Source organism: Prionailurus bengalensis, chromosome A2, assembly GCF_016509475.1.
Source record: "Prionailurus bengalensis isolate Pbe53 chromosome A2, Fcat_Pben_1.1_paternal_pri, whole genome shotgun sequence".
Taxonomy (NCBI): Eukaryota; Metazoa; Chordata; class Mammalia; order Carnivora; family Felidae; genus Prionailurus; species Prionailurus bengalensis.
The window spans coordinates 21,408,573-21,423,334 of NC_057348.1; the positions used below are offsets into that span (position 1 = coordinate 21,408,573).

General features: G+C 40.6%; 1 protein-coding gene across 47 annotated transcripts in view; it reads right to left on the bottom strand.

The window, feature by feature from the left end:
• Positions 1-14,762, bottom strand: part of PBRM1 (polybromo 1) — a 116,882-nt gene that overhangs the window by 83,435 nt on the left and 18,685 nt on the right. For all 47 annotated transcript variants that reach the window (XM_043587573.1, XM_043587588.1, XM_043587574.1 and 44 more), the window contains 3 exons: positions 9,589-9,732; positions 5,782-5,898; positions 1,930-1,998 (listed from right to left, as the gene is read on the bottom strand). In XM_043587573.1, the coding sequence (XP_043443508.1) occupies positions 1,930-1,998; positions 5,782-5,898; positions 9,589-9,732 (330 nt within the window). The remainder of the gene's footprint in view (positions 1-1,929; positions 1,999-5,781; positions 5,899-9,588; positions 9,733-14,762) is intronic.

Genomic DNA, 14,762 nt, shown 5'->3' on the forward strand with positions numbered 1-14,762 from the left:
GGACTCGCTGCAAAAGGCACTAGAAAACAAGTGACAAGGCTCTGGGCTGTGGAATCAAAAAGAAAAGAAAGAGGAAGGAAACTAGGGTCAGGAAGCAACATGCAGAAAGGACTAGAGAGTCTTTCATCAGAGAGGTAAGAAAGACCATTACAGTAATTTGGACATAAATGGATGAGATCTTGATTAGGGTGATGGCAAAAGGAGGTGCTTCTATGGGTTTTCTAGAAGGAAGAACAGACAAGATAAGAAGTGAGGTCTTGGAGAGAAGACTGGGGCTAGGGCAGGGGTTTCCAAAGATCTGATTTGAACTTCAGGATTATAAAAACATCTTCCCCTCAGATAGACGTTAGGAACTGCAGAAATTTATGTTCCAGGAGACTAAGTCATTACCAGCAGCAGCTAGGGAGCTGCCTTAAAAACCAGGTGATACATTAGGGAATCTGTATTTTAACATTCTGTGAAAATGTATTACAGTACCAGTAATTACTACACTGTTATTCTTTACTGCTCTCCTAGAACTTGATTTAAAAAAAAATTTTTTTTAATGTTTATTTATTTTTGAGAGCACGCAAGCGAGAGAGCCCAGCAGGGGAGGATCAGAGAAAGAGGGAGACACAGAATCCGAAGCAGGCTCCAGGCTCTGAGCTGTCAGCCCAGAGCCCAACGTGGGGCTTGAACTCCCAAACTGCAAGATCATGACCTAAGCCGAAGTCGGACGCTTAACCAACTGAGCCACCTAGGCACCCCAAACTCTCCTAGAACTTTAAAGCCAATGAAGTTTCTCCCTTCTGGCAAACCACTTGCTTTCAGTCTCCTTTCTCAACGAGACTATGCAACACATTAAAATTTCCTTTTTGTTTTATCTACCAGGAGCCCCAAACCTTCCTTACTCTGGGAGGATCAGTAACTCACACAGTCCAAGGCCACATCCCATAGGTGCTCTGTGAGATGCTTCACACGCATGATCATTGCCCCCTCCAACTCTGCAAAGTGGGAACACTACACTCAGTGCACAACAGAGGAAAGCAGGAAAGTCGCCTGACTGAAGCAACACAGCTAGTAAGGAACAGAGCTAGGAAATTAACCCACGTCAGCACAACTCTAAAGACCAGATTTTTTGTAAAATTTAGCTCTTTCTCCCTACACCTTCCTTAACCTCTGATCATCAAGTTTTAAATTTCAGTCACTGATTCACTCAATAAATATCAAGAGGCAGGAATAGTGCAGGGGTTAAGAGCACAGACTCTGGAGGCAGAATGTCTGGATTCAAATCCTAACCCTTCTCCTTATTAGCTGATGACTTACGCAAGTGACTTATCACCTCTGTGCTTCAGTTTTCTCATCTGTGAAACAGGAATAATAATAGAATCCACCTCACGGAGTGGCTATAAAAATTAATCAGCTAATGCATATAAAGCACTTAGAACAGAGCAGACACCTACCAATGCCAGGTGAGTGTTCTGCTGCTATTGCTGGAGATACAGGGAGGAAGGCACTCGAAGAGAATGAAGTCTCTGTTTTCACTGACCTTACACTCTAAAATATGTTGCAGGTAACTTATTCTGAGATATCCTAAAACTATTTGGAAGCAGGTAAGAATAAACAACAAAGCTTTAATGCCAATGTATCTTTCACAACCAGAAACGTCTATGCCCAATGCTTTTTAATTACTGTCCTAATTATTGTCTTTTTAAAATATTGTCCTATTGTTACCATGCCAATGAAAATTCTGCTTTCCTCCCTATACAAAAAATGCTAAAGAGATACCATGCTGCCTTTTCCAAAGCTATAATCAACTAATCCATTTACATTATATGCTAAAAATCCCTTACAGAGACATCTGCTTCTCCATTTTCTAAAAGCCTCTAAAAGAGACCACAAGCCAATCTTCCCTAAACTACATATAGTTACATATGGTAATCTGCATACCTGTATCCTCTGGGCAATGGTCTTGAGATCTATAGGCTCCTTAATTATTGCATAATAATCTGGATATTGCTGGAAGACAAAAACCCAGGCAGGCTAAATAAATGAGAAGTATCCAACTAATAAGAAAACAAAGAAGTGCACTGACAACGTATTGATCAACTGAACAGCTCTGTGAAGTGCAAGGTTACTGACAAAGCTGTACAGCATACTGTTTGTTATGTTTGAAGCAGACAGAATTTGATTTTAACCAGCTTCATGAAATACACAAGAGCATGCTGCAGGAGTTTATAGTTAGCATTTGGTAATTATCATTATCCAACTAACACACCATAATTTAATGTTTTAAAAAATTCTAAATTCACAGAATCACACAGTTTTAAATTTAAGGTTCTAACGTATCTATTCCTGGCAATGAAGTAGAGGAATGTTTCTGAATGTTCTCATAAACTCTTAAAACTGCAATCTAAATCACACAATATTATCCTATTTCATATAAAATTGTGAACGGTCTACAAAGACATAAGGGTGCATGCTTGTTAGCTTCAGGTTTAAAGCTTTCACTTATTTTGGCCAAATTAATTTTCTACAAAATAAAACACATTTTAAGTAAAACTACATTAAAGAAACAGAGTAAAATCATAAGCACTTTCTGCTTTCTCAGCAAAGATTACGTCAACACAAGAAGTTAAGCGTGTTAGAGCAATGTCCCTGAAGCATCTCACAAAGCCCACAGTGTGTTCACTGCCTTGAGCCTTTCCTACATCTTTAGTTCCTTAGAGGAAACAACTGAAGTTGACCAAAAGTCAAAAGTTGGTAGGTGAGAGAAGTGTCAGGGAAGGTGAGGCTGTGCTCTTCATGCTCTTCTGACCTGTTCAAATCCTTGCAGCCCGTACAATAACAAAAAGCCAAGAGGTTACAGCCTTCACTCAGTTGCTGGGCTGAGGGCATGATCTCAGGGATGCTTCCTCTCATCTGAGTCCTCAGCGTATCCCTTCTTTTTTAACCCCTACTGTGTGTGGGGGGGGGGGGAGGGGTTGTTTTGGGGGGTTTTTTGGCTTGATCCAACCCCTTTTCTGCCCCCCTCTTAACCAATGCTACTTCTGAGAAACAGTTCGGAAGACAAATTATGACAAGGTCACCCAGGCTGGAATAGCATGTAATCCCAGCTGTTGGGCCCACAATAGTCAGAACGTCCTCTCCCACTTAGCTAGTCCAGCCTAGGAAGGACTCATAAAGGAAAGGTAAACACTGCTCCACCCTCCCAGCCTCAGTCCTTACTGTCTTTGAAACTGTCACTCTCTGAGGGGCCAATGGGAACCTGCTTTTTCCAACCAACTCGTGCTGCATGGTGTCCCTGGAAGCCATCCCGGAATGGGGGAACAGAATATCAATGTTTTAGTGCTCCAAGTCACCTTTGGTGGCTTGACTACTAGTGATGATCTCCTGCTACTCAGGAGTAGATCTTGAGTAAATGCTATACTCTTTTCTCATAATTTTATTGTGATTAAAGACACAAAAGATTTACCATTTAACCTTCTAAGTGTGTGGTTCGGTGGCATTAAGTACATTCACGTTATTGTGCAATCATCGCCATCGTTCACCTCCCAAACTTTTCATCTTCCCAAACTGAAACTCCATACCCACTGAAGAGCAGCTCCCCCCTTTCCCTTCCTGTCAGCCCCTAGAAACCACAATTCTACTTTCTCTCTCTATGAATTTGACTACTCCAAATACTTCCTACAAGAGGAGTCATGCAATATTGGTCCTTTTGTGACTCTCTTCTTTCACTTACTATAATGTGTTCCGGGTTCATTCTTACTGTAGTGTGTGTCAGAATTTCACTCTTTCTTAAACGCTGAATAACGCTCCATTGTGTGTATATGCCACATTTCATTTATCTATTCATCTGTCAAAGGACATATGGTTTGCTCCCATGTTTCAGCTACTGTGAATAATGCTGCTATGAACATGGCTGTACAAATACCTCTTTGAGATCTTGCTTTCAGTTCCTTTGGGTATGCACCCAAAGTGGAATTGTGGGATCATGTGGTAATTCTATGTTTAATTATTTGAGAAATCATCATACTGTTTTCCTTTTTTTAAAATTTAAAACATTTGAAAAAAAAATTTAAACATATGACCAATATCATCATTATGTTTTTGTAATCAGATCCACACTTAGGATAGATAGCAGTAGTCATATATGCTTTCTTTCTTTTTTTTTTTTTTTAACTTTTTTTTAAAGTCTATACCCAACATGGGGCTTGAACACATAACCCTGAGATCAAGAATCACATGTTCTACCGACTGAGCCACCCAACTGCCTCTAGGCTTTATTTCTATGTGAGAACTGTCTTACAACTAGTCAAGACACACCTTTAAATAACCAGTCTTGCCGGTGACTGATGGGGAAAGCTGCAAGCCACTTATCAGTCAATAAGCACTTCTTACACACCTAGGACATGCTGGGTTCCAGCTACATGGCAGGGACACAAAACAAAATATGATAGAATCTTTGTTCTTCAATTCAAGAACCAGGGAAGAAGGTAGATAAATAGTAAATGATCACAAAGGAGTTATGTGCTACAGTGGAGTACCTCTGAAAGTATATTCTTGTCTAGAAATACAAGAATGCTGAGGCCATGGAAATTTTTGTAGTTCCACAGGTAAAGTGGAATTTTAGCTATGTTCATTGCCTTTTAGGTATGAAGCCACAACAGGCCCTGCCACTTTTAAAGGGTCTCACTAGTCTAGAAAGTTCCTCCTCTTTGGGGTAGAAGAGTATTAGTCAGTCTCTCTCTTCTCCATCACCAGGAGATCCAGAGAAATAAAAGAGGAAGAACTCATTTAGCTTCCTCTCATTCTGTCCCTGAGCAAAGAGAATGTTTCGTCTCTGTTATAAATAAAAGGTTTAGTTTAGGTACTTACTTTGTTATTTAAGAATTACCAATCTTGGAAACAACCCAAATGTCAATTGACAGATGAACGGATAAACAAAATGTGGTATATGCATATGGTAATATATTATTTAATGTTTATTTTAGAGAGAGAGAGAGAGAGACAGTGACAGAGAGTAGAGGAGGGACAGAGAGAGGGAGACACAGAACCCAAAGCAGGCTCCAGGCTCTGAGCTGTCAGCACAAAGCCTGACACAGGGCTCTAACCCACGAACTGCGAGATCATGACCTGGGCTGAAGTGGGACACGTAACCGACTGAGCAACCTAGGCACCCCCAGTGGAGTATTATTTAGCCTTAAAAAGGAAGGAAATTCTTCATGGATTCTATGAATGAACACTGGGAAGGAAATTCCATGGATGAACCCTGGAATACATAATGCTAAATGAAATAAGCCAGATATAAAAGGAGAGATATTGTATGAGTCTTCTTATTATCAGGTGCTTAGAGTGGTCAAATTCATAGAGAGAGAACAGAGAATGGTAGTTGCCAGGGCTGGGGGATGGGAGGACATGGGGAGTTACTACTGAATGGATACGGAATTTCAGTTAAGGCAATAGACGTACAATATGAATGTACTTGACATCACTGAACCACACACTTAAAGTGGTTAAATGGTAAATCATGTGTATTTTATGACCATGAAAAACAAAAAACAAACAGTAAGAATTACCAATCAAAAACAAATATTTTAAAAAAACTACAACCTTTAGGCAAGTAAAATTATAGAACATGTCTTATGTGGTTGCTATTGAGGCCACAAGGAGGATCTCTCAGCAGCCTCCAATGCCTTCCGTTAACTTACCTTATTTGCTAAGAACTAAGTACAAAACCAAAAACAAAACAAAAATAAAAACACTTTAATTGATTCCCCTGTCTTTAATTGTATCACTTACCACTTTAGAAGGCAGTTTCTGAAAAAGCTCACTAATGAGACGTCCTGATGGATTTGTGGCTACAACTATGGCTTCAAGAAGCTGCTCCAGGATCTCCTTCAAGTAACTTGGAGAAGACTGGGAGGAGGGGGTTAGCAGGAAGGAGAGAAAGGAGAAAGACTGTGAGAAAAATCCAAAAATAAATGCCAATATTAAACAGCTTCTAAATTTTAAAGCTAATTGAAAAAAACAACTTCTAAACAGTACTTATTTTATTTTATTTTTTTTAGTTTTTTTTTAACGTTTATTTATTTTTGAGACAGAGAGAGACAGAGCATGAACGGGGGAGGGTCAGAGAGAGGGAGACACAGAATCTGAAACAGGCTCCAGGCTCTGAGCTGTCAACACAGAGCCCGACGCGGGGCTCGAACTCACGGACCGCGAGATCGTGACCTGAGCAGAAGTCGGCCGCTTAACCGACTGAGCCACCCAGGCGCCCCTAAACAGTACTTATTTTAAATGTAAGTTTCAAGAATACCACAAAAGTGCTCTGATGTTGGACCCCCAGAATGATCTATGTGAAACTAATGAGGCTCCTTGTATTAGTTCAGTAACTAAATCTCTTAGATCAGGTCCTTTTACCAAACTCTAATTGTGCCATATGTGTGAAATGATGGAAATACATACCTTTTTAGGGTCTGAGCAACTGAGACAGAGAAAACATGCTCGGTAATACCTGACCATCTCTATATCTGCTGTTCATATCTACTGAAGTGTTGATAATCTGGTACAACGACATACGTTTTTTTACCCATGGGGTGCATGGCCAGATCTAACAATAGAATTCAAGCTATCTCAAAAGTGAAGGACTGGGGCACCTGGGTCAGTTAAGTGTCTGAGTTCGACTCAGGTCATGATCTTGCACTCCGTGAGTTCGAGCCCCGTGTCGGGCTCTGTGCTGACAGCTCAGAGCCTGGAGCCTGCTTCGGATTCTGTGTCTCCTTCTCTCTCTGCCCCTCTAGCTCTCGTGCTGTTGCTCTCTCTCTCTCTCTCTCTCAGAAATAAATAAACATTAAAAAAATTTTAAAAAGTAAGGACTATTATTAAGTCAACTAAAGTATCTCATTTCTGCTCTGCAGACTGGCCGACTTACTCTTCCTGCCTTAGCCATCATTTCAACATGGGAAAGTTTATGCCCCAAAGAGTACGTGGCAGGGAAGGGTCTGAGTCTGAAGCTGGTTTTTATTGTGAGCAATGGCATGTGTCAGTCAAGAGTTATACTAAATGTACTTCATGTCCAAACCATGTTTTGTACATATAAAAGAAAGATTAATGGTATTTCTGGTTTAAATCATAAAAGCACTGTTATTTGTGTCCTCATCCATCCAACATGTCTTTTTTATTTAGTATAGTCTCAATTTTAAGGTCCAACATTAACTCCACAGAGAGCAATAACATCTCTTGGGCCTTGTGCATCGTATCTGGAAATAGCAGACACATAACAAACATTTAACATATAAAAAACATGTGATTAGCTGTGAGTCCCTAACCATATAAGCTTAGAGAACCACCAGAACACCAATGATAGCAGACTAAAAATAACCCATGTTTAAGTCATTTTCTTCCTGGCTGAAACACAGCACCACAGAGTTAGCTTCAAAGAGAGGAGAGTTCTATTCTGCAGCCAAGATTCCTCTCCTTCCAACCCAACTAGCTACTTTGGAAACATGCATTGCACGTGACAAAGGGAGTGGGGTGTGCAAATGCATTCATAAACCTATTTCCACAACTGGGAAAACTCCAAGGAAATAATTCTGAATTTAAAAATAAAAGCTTGAAAATTCCCTCTCTCTCCACAAGAGCTTAGAATAAGGAAGAAGCTTGGGAGGTATAAATATGAATGTGCAAGATCCTCCCAATTTCTCACCAAAAGAAACATAGGCAAGTCCTAAATGTAGGCAATTTCATTTTTTGACTAGAACATTGGAGGCCTACAAGACTCAGCCCTCTGTAGGTAATGTTATACCCGAGAAAGCAGGGGGTAAGTTGCTGTTCCTATATATATATATATATATTTTTTTTTTTTTTTCAACGTTTATTTATTTTTGGGACAGGGAGAGACAGAGCATGAACGGGGGAGGGGCAGAGAGAGAGGGAGACACAGAATCGGAAACAGGCTCCAGGCTCTGAGCCATCAGCCCAGAGCCCGACACGGGGCTCGAACTCATGGACCGCGAGATCGTGACCTGGCTGAAGTCGGACGCTTAACCGACTGCGCCACCCAGGCGCCCTGCTGTTCCTATATTAATATCAGAGAGTAAAATTCCAGGGAATCCCTAGTTAACTGCCTTCTACCTATTTTATTTTAATTTTTTTTAAACGTTTATTTATTTTTGAGGCAGAGAGAGACAGAGCATGAACAGGGGAGGGTCAGAGAGAGAGAGGGAGACACAGAATCGGAAACAGGCTCCAGGCTCTGAGCTCTCAGCACAGAGCCCGACTCGGGGCTTGAACTCACGAACCACGAGATCATGACCTGAGCCGAAGTCGGGCGCTTAACCAGCTGAGCCACCCAGGTGCCCCGCCTTCTCCCTATTTTAATCATTTAACTGCGAGAAAGAAATTGACAAAGTGCCTAGGAAGTACATTTTGAGACTCTAAGTAGTTACATTTTTGAGAAATTCACCCTACCACTTCTTTTTTCTGTGTTGAGAGTTTCACCAAAAGGCCTATTTAGATTAATTTAGGGAAGAAAGGGGAAGGCTCTGCTTTAGGTATCTCACTATTTAGCTACAGATGACATGTCCTTCCTTTTACTATCCTTTTTCCTTTTTTAAACATGTGTGTTCACTCATCAAGTATTTAACAGTACCTACATGCCACACACAGTCTAGATGCCAGGAACAGGTGAATAAGGCAGTATCTTTTGTGGAGCTATCATTCTCCTTGGTAGAAGACAGAAAGTAAACATGTAAACAAATAAACAAGCTATTTCACATACATTGATACAAACTAAAGACCACAGAACAGAGTGATGTGATGATGGGAAAGGAGGGATGTAAGGCAAACAATTTAGATAGAGGGTCAAGAAAGTCCTCTCCTAGCTGACGTTGTTTTAATGGATGTTACAATCATGAAAAAAAAGGGAAGCCTGGGTGGCTCAGTCAGTTGAACGTCCGACTCCTGATCTCAGCTCAGGTCATATCTCACAATTTGTGAGTTCGAGTCCCATGTTGGGCTCCTCGCTGACAGTGCAGAGCCTGCTTGGGATTCTCTCTTTCGCTCTCTCTCTGTCCCTCCCCACCCCCCCAAAAAAGAAAAAAGAACCATGAAAAAGAGCAAGTCACAGAAAGAGCCAAAGGAAGCACGTTCTAGGCAGAAGAGCAACTGCAAAATTCCAGAGGCAGGAGCATACCCTGGCATGTTCTAGGAACAGCACCAGTCTAATCTACAAAAATATCCCTAAGGTGATTCTCCTGATTCTGCAACTTTTAATCACAACACTGCCCACCCTTATAAGATACCTCAATCTAGCAATACTGAACAATCCTTGATAATATGAAGGTTCTCCTTAAAACTGGGCAGGAAATATGCATTAATGTAAGAGCAACTCATGAACATAACCACTCATGGCATACACTGTCCAGGATGTCCTAGTATCCCTTGCAATTGCAGTGGGGCTCTCTGGCTGTATGCCCCTTTGCCCTCCTAGTTACCAACACAATTCCACAGGAAGCCCAGCTGCCCAAGCAGCACAGAAGAAATCACAGGCAGGGCCCTTGTCTACCTCCCAGTGGTCCATCTCACCCACTCCAGCTGCACACTTACTCCTTCAGTCACTGTGCCTTGATTGTCTTGCCCATCGTCATCATCATCTTCATCATCTGCTTCTCCTTTCTGAACAAACTCATTTCTTGTTCGAAGGTACAAATCCCAGAGTTTGCAAGCAGCTTTATATTCAGGAGAATCTGGCTGTACATTAACAAAGAGAAGAGAAAAAAATAGCACTTTAGTTATTTTATTGTAAGTCAATGACTATTTTTAAAGTATCCTAATCCAGAAGAGACTAGTATTCTAAGACATAACTTTGAAACTTAATTATAAATTTAGAAATCCTTGTGATAAAAGATACACGGGCCTTAATTCCTCCTTGGAACTAAGTGTATGTTTTAAAGGCATTCTAGAATCATATTATTTTATTGATTTATAACCTACTACCTCATTACAGAAAGACTTGAGGGATAATACAGATGATTTGCTAAATTAAGACAAATTATTAGTGATACACTATGAAAAACACTTTTAAATTTTATTAAATTTTTTTTCATGTTTGTTTATTTTGAGAGAGAGAGCACAAGCAGGGGAGGGGCAGAGAGAGAGAGGGAGACAGAGAATCCCAAGCATGGGGCTTGATCTCACAAACCATGAGATCATGACCTGAGCTGAAATCAAGAGCTAGATGCTCAACCGAGTCACCCAGGAGCCCCAAGAAAGACAAATTAAAAAATAAGACCCAATTTAAGGGATATAAGTAAAAAGGATAGAAGCTAATGATTTTTCTAATACTACTTCTATTTTTTAAAACTATTTACTATTTTATTTGAAGATTTATTTTCCTGAATAGGGATGAACTCAAACTGAAACTTTCCAGTAAAAGCAATGCTGGATGCAATCTTAAAATCAATCAGTCAAATAAACAAAACTTCCAAAATGCATCCATGTGCTGCCAATAAGGAGTAAGCTATGTTCAAAAAAGCAAGAGTAGAGGGGCGCCTGGGTGGCTTAGTCGGTTAAGTGTCAGACTTCAGCTCAGGTCATGATCTCACAATTTGTGGGTTCAAGCCCCGCATCGGGCTCCGTGCTGACAGCTCGGAGCCTGGAGCCTGGAGCCTGCTTCCGATTCTGTGTCTCCCTCTCTCTCTGCCCCTGGCCTGCTCACACTCTGTCTCCCTCTCTCTCAAAAATAAATAAACATTGGGGCGCCTGGGTGGCGCAGTCGGTTGAGCGTCCGACTTCAGCCAGGTCACGATCTCGCGGTCCAGGAGTTCGAGCCCCGCGTCGGGCTCTGGGCTGATGGCTCAGAGCCTGGAGCCTGTTTCCAATTCTGTGTCTCCCTCTCTCTCTGCCCCTCCCCCGTTCATACTCTGTCTCTCTCTGTCCCAAAAATAAATAAACGTTGAAAAAAAAAATAAATAAACATTAAAAAAATTTTTTTTAAAGCAATAGTAGAATAAAAGCAGGAACTCAGATGAATAAGCAGAACACAGAAGCCAATGTTCACCTGATATTTTTTATTTTGTTTTGTGTTTTTTTTTCTTTTTTTCTTTTTGTATTTTAGAGAGAAAGAGAGAATCTCAAGTAGGCTCCGTGCTCAGTGTGGAGCTCAACACAGGGCTTGATCCCATAACTCTGGGATCATGATCTGAGCCGAAATCAAGAGCCAAAATCAAGACTCAACCAACTAAGCCACCCAGGTGCCCCTCACCTGAGGACATCTGTAAGACAAGATAAAGCTAAGCTTTAGTTTTCAAGGCTCCCTGAGGCTACAAGAACAAGAGATATAGGTCAAGGCCCACCAAAAGCTGGGATTCCAAAGGCCACAGTTGCTGTGTAAGTGGGAATTCAAAACAATTCAGCCTCCACCTCAGCCTCCACACAGCTCAACCTGTTCCTATCTCAAACCATGGCACTGCAGGGAAAAGGAGAGGTACGGGAATGCTCTGCTCTGAGAACTCTTCATTAGCTAGCCCTAACAGAGACAGGCCAGTGCCTGGGATAAGCAACACGCTTCCCTGAATGAACTCAACTTCAATATAAGCCTCAAAGGATCTCTAGAGATTAAGTTCCAAGAAATATGAGCTCAAGGTTAAAATCCATGAAACACACAAGAGTGATGTCAGCAGAAATGACCACAAAATCAGACATGCAAGTATTTCAGATACTGGAACTATCTGCCACAGAATTAAAAATAAGTAGCTTGAACACGCTTAAAGAACCAAGGGGGTAGAAAATATAAGTACAGAAGACCCTGAAAAAGAAACTATTTCCAAAATATGAAAAATATAAAATTAAAATGCAAGAACTGAATAGATTAGTTTAAGAGCAGATTACAAAGTAAACTGGCAGAACTAAAGAAATTACCTAAAAAGTAACATAGGAGGGGCACCTGGGTGGCTCAGTCAGTTAAGCATCCGACTTCAGCGCAGGTCATGATCTTACAGTTTGTGGGTTTGAGTCCCGTGTCAGGCTTTGTGCTGACAGCTCAGAGCCTGGAGCCTGCTTTGGATTCTGTGTCTCTCTCTCTCTCTCTCTGCCCCTCCCCTTCAAAAATAAATGTTTAAAAAAAAAAAAAAAAAGCAACACAGGCACTATAAAGGGAACTATGAACTGTTAGGAGAGACAGAGACCTGAGGGAGGTCTAACAGAACTCCAATCAGAGTTCCATCAGGGGAGAGAGAGAGAGGAGTGGGGCAGGGGCAGTATACAAAGACATAACAGCTGCAAACTTGTCACAGTTGATGAAAAACACCAACTCCAAAGATTTAGGAAGCCCTACAACTTCCAAATTATACAAAGAAAAAGACATTCATATCTAGACATATCACCATGAAACTATAGAACACAAAAGACACAAGGAAGATACCAAAGACAGCCAGAAAGAAAAGATAGCTAACCTTTAAAGGAACTAAAATTATACTGACAGAGAACTTCCTGATGGCAATAAAAGAATAAAGAATAGGAGCACCTGGCTGGCTGAGTAGGAAAAGCATGTAACTCTTGATCTCGGGGTGATGAGTTCAAGCCCCACGTTGGATGTAGAGATTACATAAGATAAATAAATAGACTTAAGAGGCGCCTGCGTGGCTCAGTCGGTTAAGCATCTGACTTCGGCTTAGGTCATGATCTCACAGCTTGTGAGTTTGGGCCCTGTGTCGGGCTCTGTGCTGACGGTTTGGAGCCTAGAGCCTGCTTCAGATTTTGCGTCTCCCTCTCTCTGACCTTCCCCCACTCATGCTCGCTCGTTCTCTCTCTCTCTCAAAAATAAACACTAAAATAACTTTTTTAAAAAGAATAAAGAGTATAATGCAAATAAAAACAAATACCATATATAAAACAACATTACTTTATGGGATTAAAAATCTGTCACAACAGCGGCACCTGGCTGGCTCAGTTGGTGGAGCATGGGACTCCTGATCTCGGAGTTGTGGGTTTTAGCCCCACGTTTGGTACAAAGATTACTTAAAAATAAAATCTTAAAAAAAACCCTGCCACAACAGAACTAAAATACAAAACATCAGTAGCATAAATAGGGAGATCTGAGTTGAGTTATGCTAAAGTCTTTGTGTTGTTTAGAGGGAGGTTTAAGATGCTGATTAACTTTTGACTTTGATAAGTTAATTATGCATATTAAAACTTCTTAAGAATAGATTATCAACAGATCTTAGAATCCCCAAATCACAAGAAAAGAAAAGGGAATAATAACAAAATGAAACCAAAAGGCAGAAAGAAAAACAAAATAAAAAAAAATTTACAAAATGAAATAGAAAGTAGAAATTTAGATGACAGGAATACATCCAAACATAATGCTAATTACTAAAACTGTAAAGACATGAAATGTTCCAGTTAAAAGGCAAAGATTATCACCTGTATTAATAGAAATTCATGTATATGCTGTTTACAAGTGATATATCAGCATGAAAAGGTTGAAGGAAAAGAAGGCAAAAAAATAAACTAGGTAAACATAAAAATAAAAGCTGACATAACTACACTAATATCATATAAAACAGACTTCAACAAAAGACATTAGTAATGATACAACAGAACCCCCCCAAAACTTTAATTTGCTAGGACAATATAACAATTTTAAACTTGTATACTCATATTTGCATATTAAAACTTAAATAATACACAAAAATACATAAAGCAGGAGGGCCAGGGTGGCTCAGTCAGTTAAGCATCTGACTCTTGACTTTGGCTGAGGTCATGATCTCATGGTTCCAGAGTTCGAGCCCCCTCATCAAACTCTGCTGATAGTGCAGAGCCTGCTTGGGATTCTCTGTTTCCCTCTCTCTCTGTCCCTCCCCTGCTTGCTCTCTCTTGAAGTAAATAAAAAAGATTCTCTCTCTCTCTCCTGCCCCTCTCCCCTACTTTGCATGAGTGCTCTCTCTTAAAAAAAAAAAAAACAACTAAGAAAGCAAGCAAAAAAAAAAGGTGGTATAGCGATATAATAGCATATTATATAGTCATAAGAAGGAATGAAATACTGGGGCACCTGGGTGGCTTACTCAGTCAGTTGAGCCTCTGACTTTGGCTCAGGTCATATCTCGTGGTTCCTGAGTTCAAGCCCCACATCGAGCTCGCTGCTGTCAGCACAGAGCCTCCTTTGCGTCCTCTGTCCCCCACCTCTATCTGCCCCTCCCCGACTTGTGCTCTCTCTCAAAAACAAATAAAACGCTAAAAAGAAAAGTTGGGAATGCAAGCTGGTGCAGCCACTCTGGAAAACAGTATGGAGGTTCCTCAAAAAACTAAAATTAGAACTACCCTATGACCCAGCAATGGCACTACTAGGCATTTATCTAAGGGATACAGGTGTGCTGTTTCAAAGGGACACACGCACCCCTATGTTTATAGCAGCACTATCAACAATAGCCAAAGTATGGAAAGAGCCCAAATGTCCCTTGATGGATGAATGGATAAAGAAGATGTGGTATGTATACACACACACACACACACACACACACACACACACACAAATGGAGTATTACTCAGCAGTCAAAAAGAATGAAATCTTGCCATTTGCAACTACATGGATGGAACTGGAGGGTATTATGCTAAGTGAAATTAGTCAGAGAAAGACAAAAATCATATGACTTCACTCATATGAGGACTTTAAGAGACAAAACAGATGAACATAAGGGAAGGGAAACAAAAATAATATAAAAACAAGGAGGGGGACAAAACAGAAGAGACTCTTAAATATGGAGAACAAACTGAAGGTTACT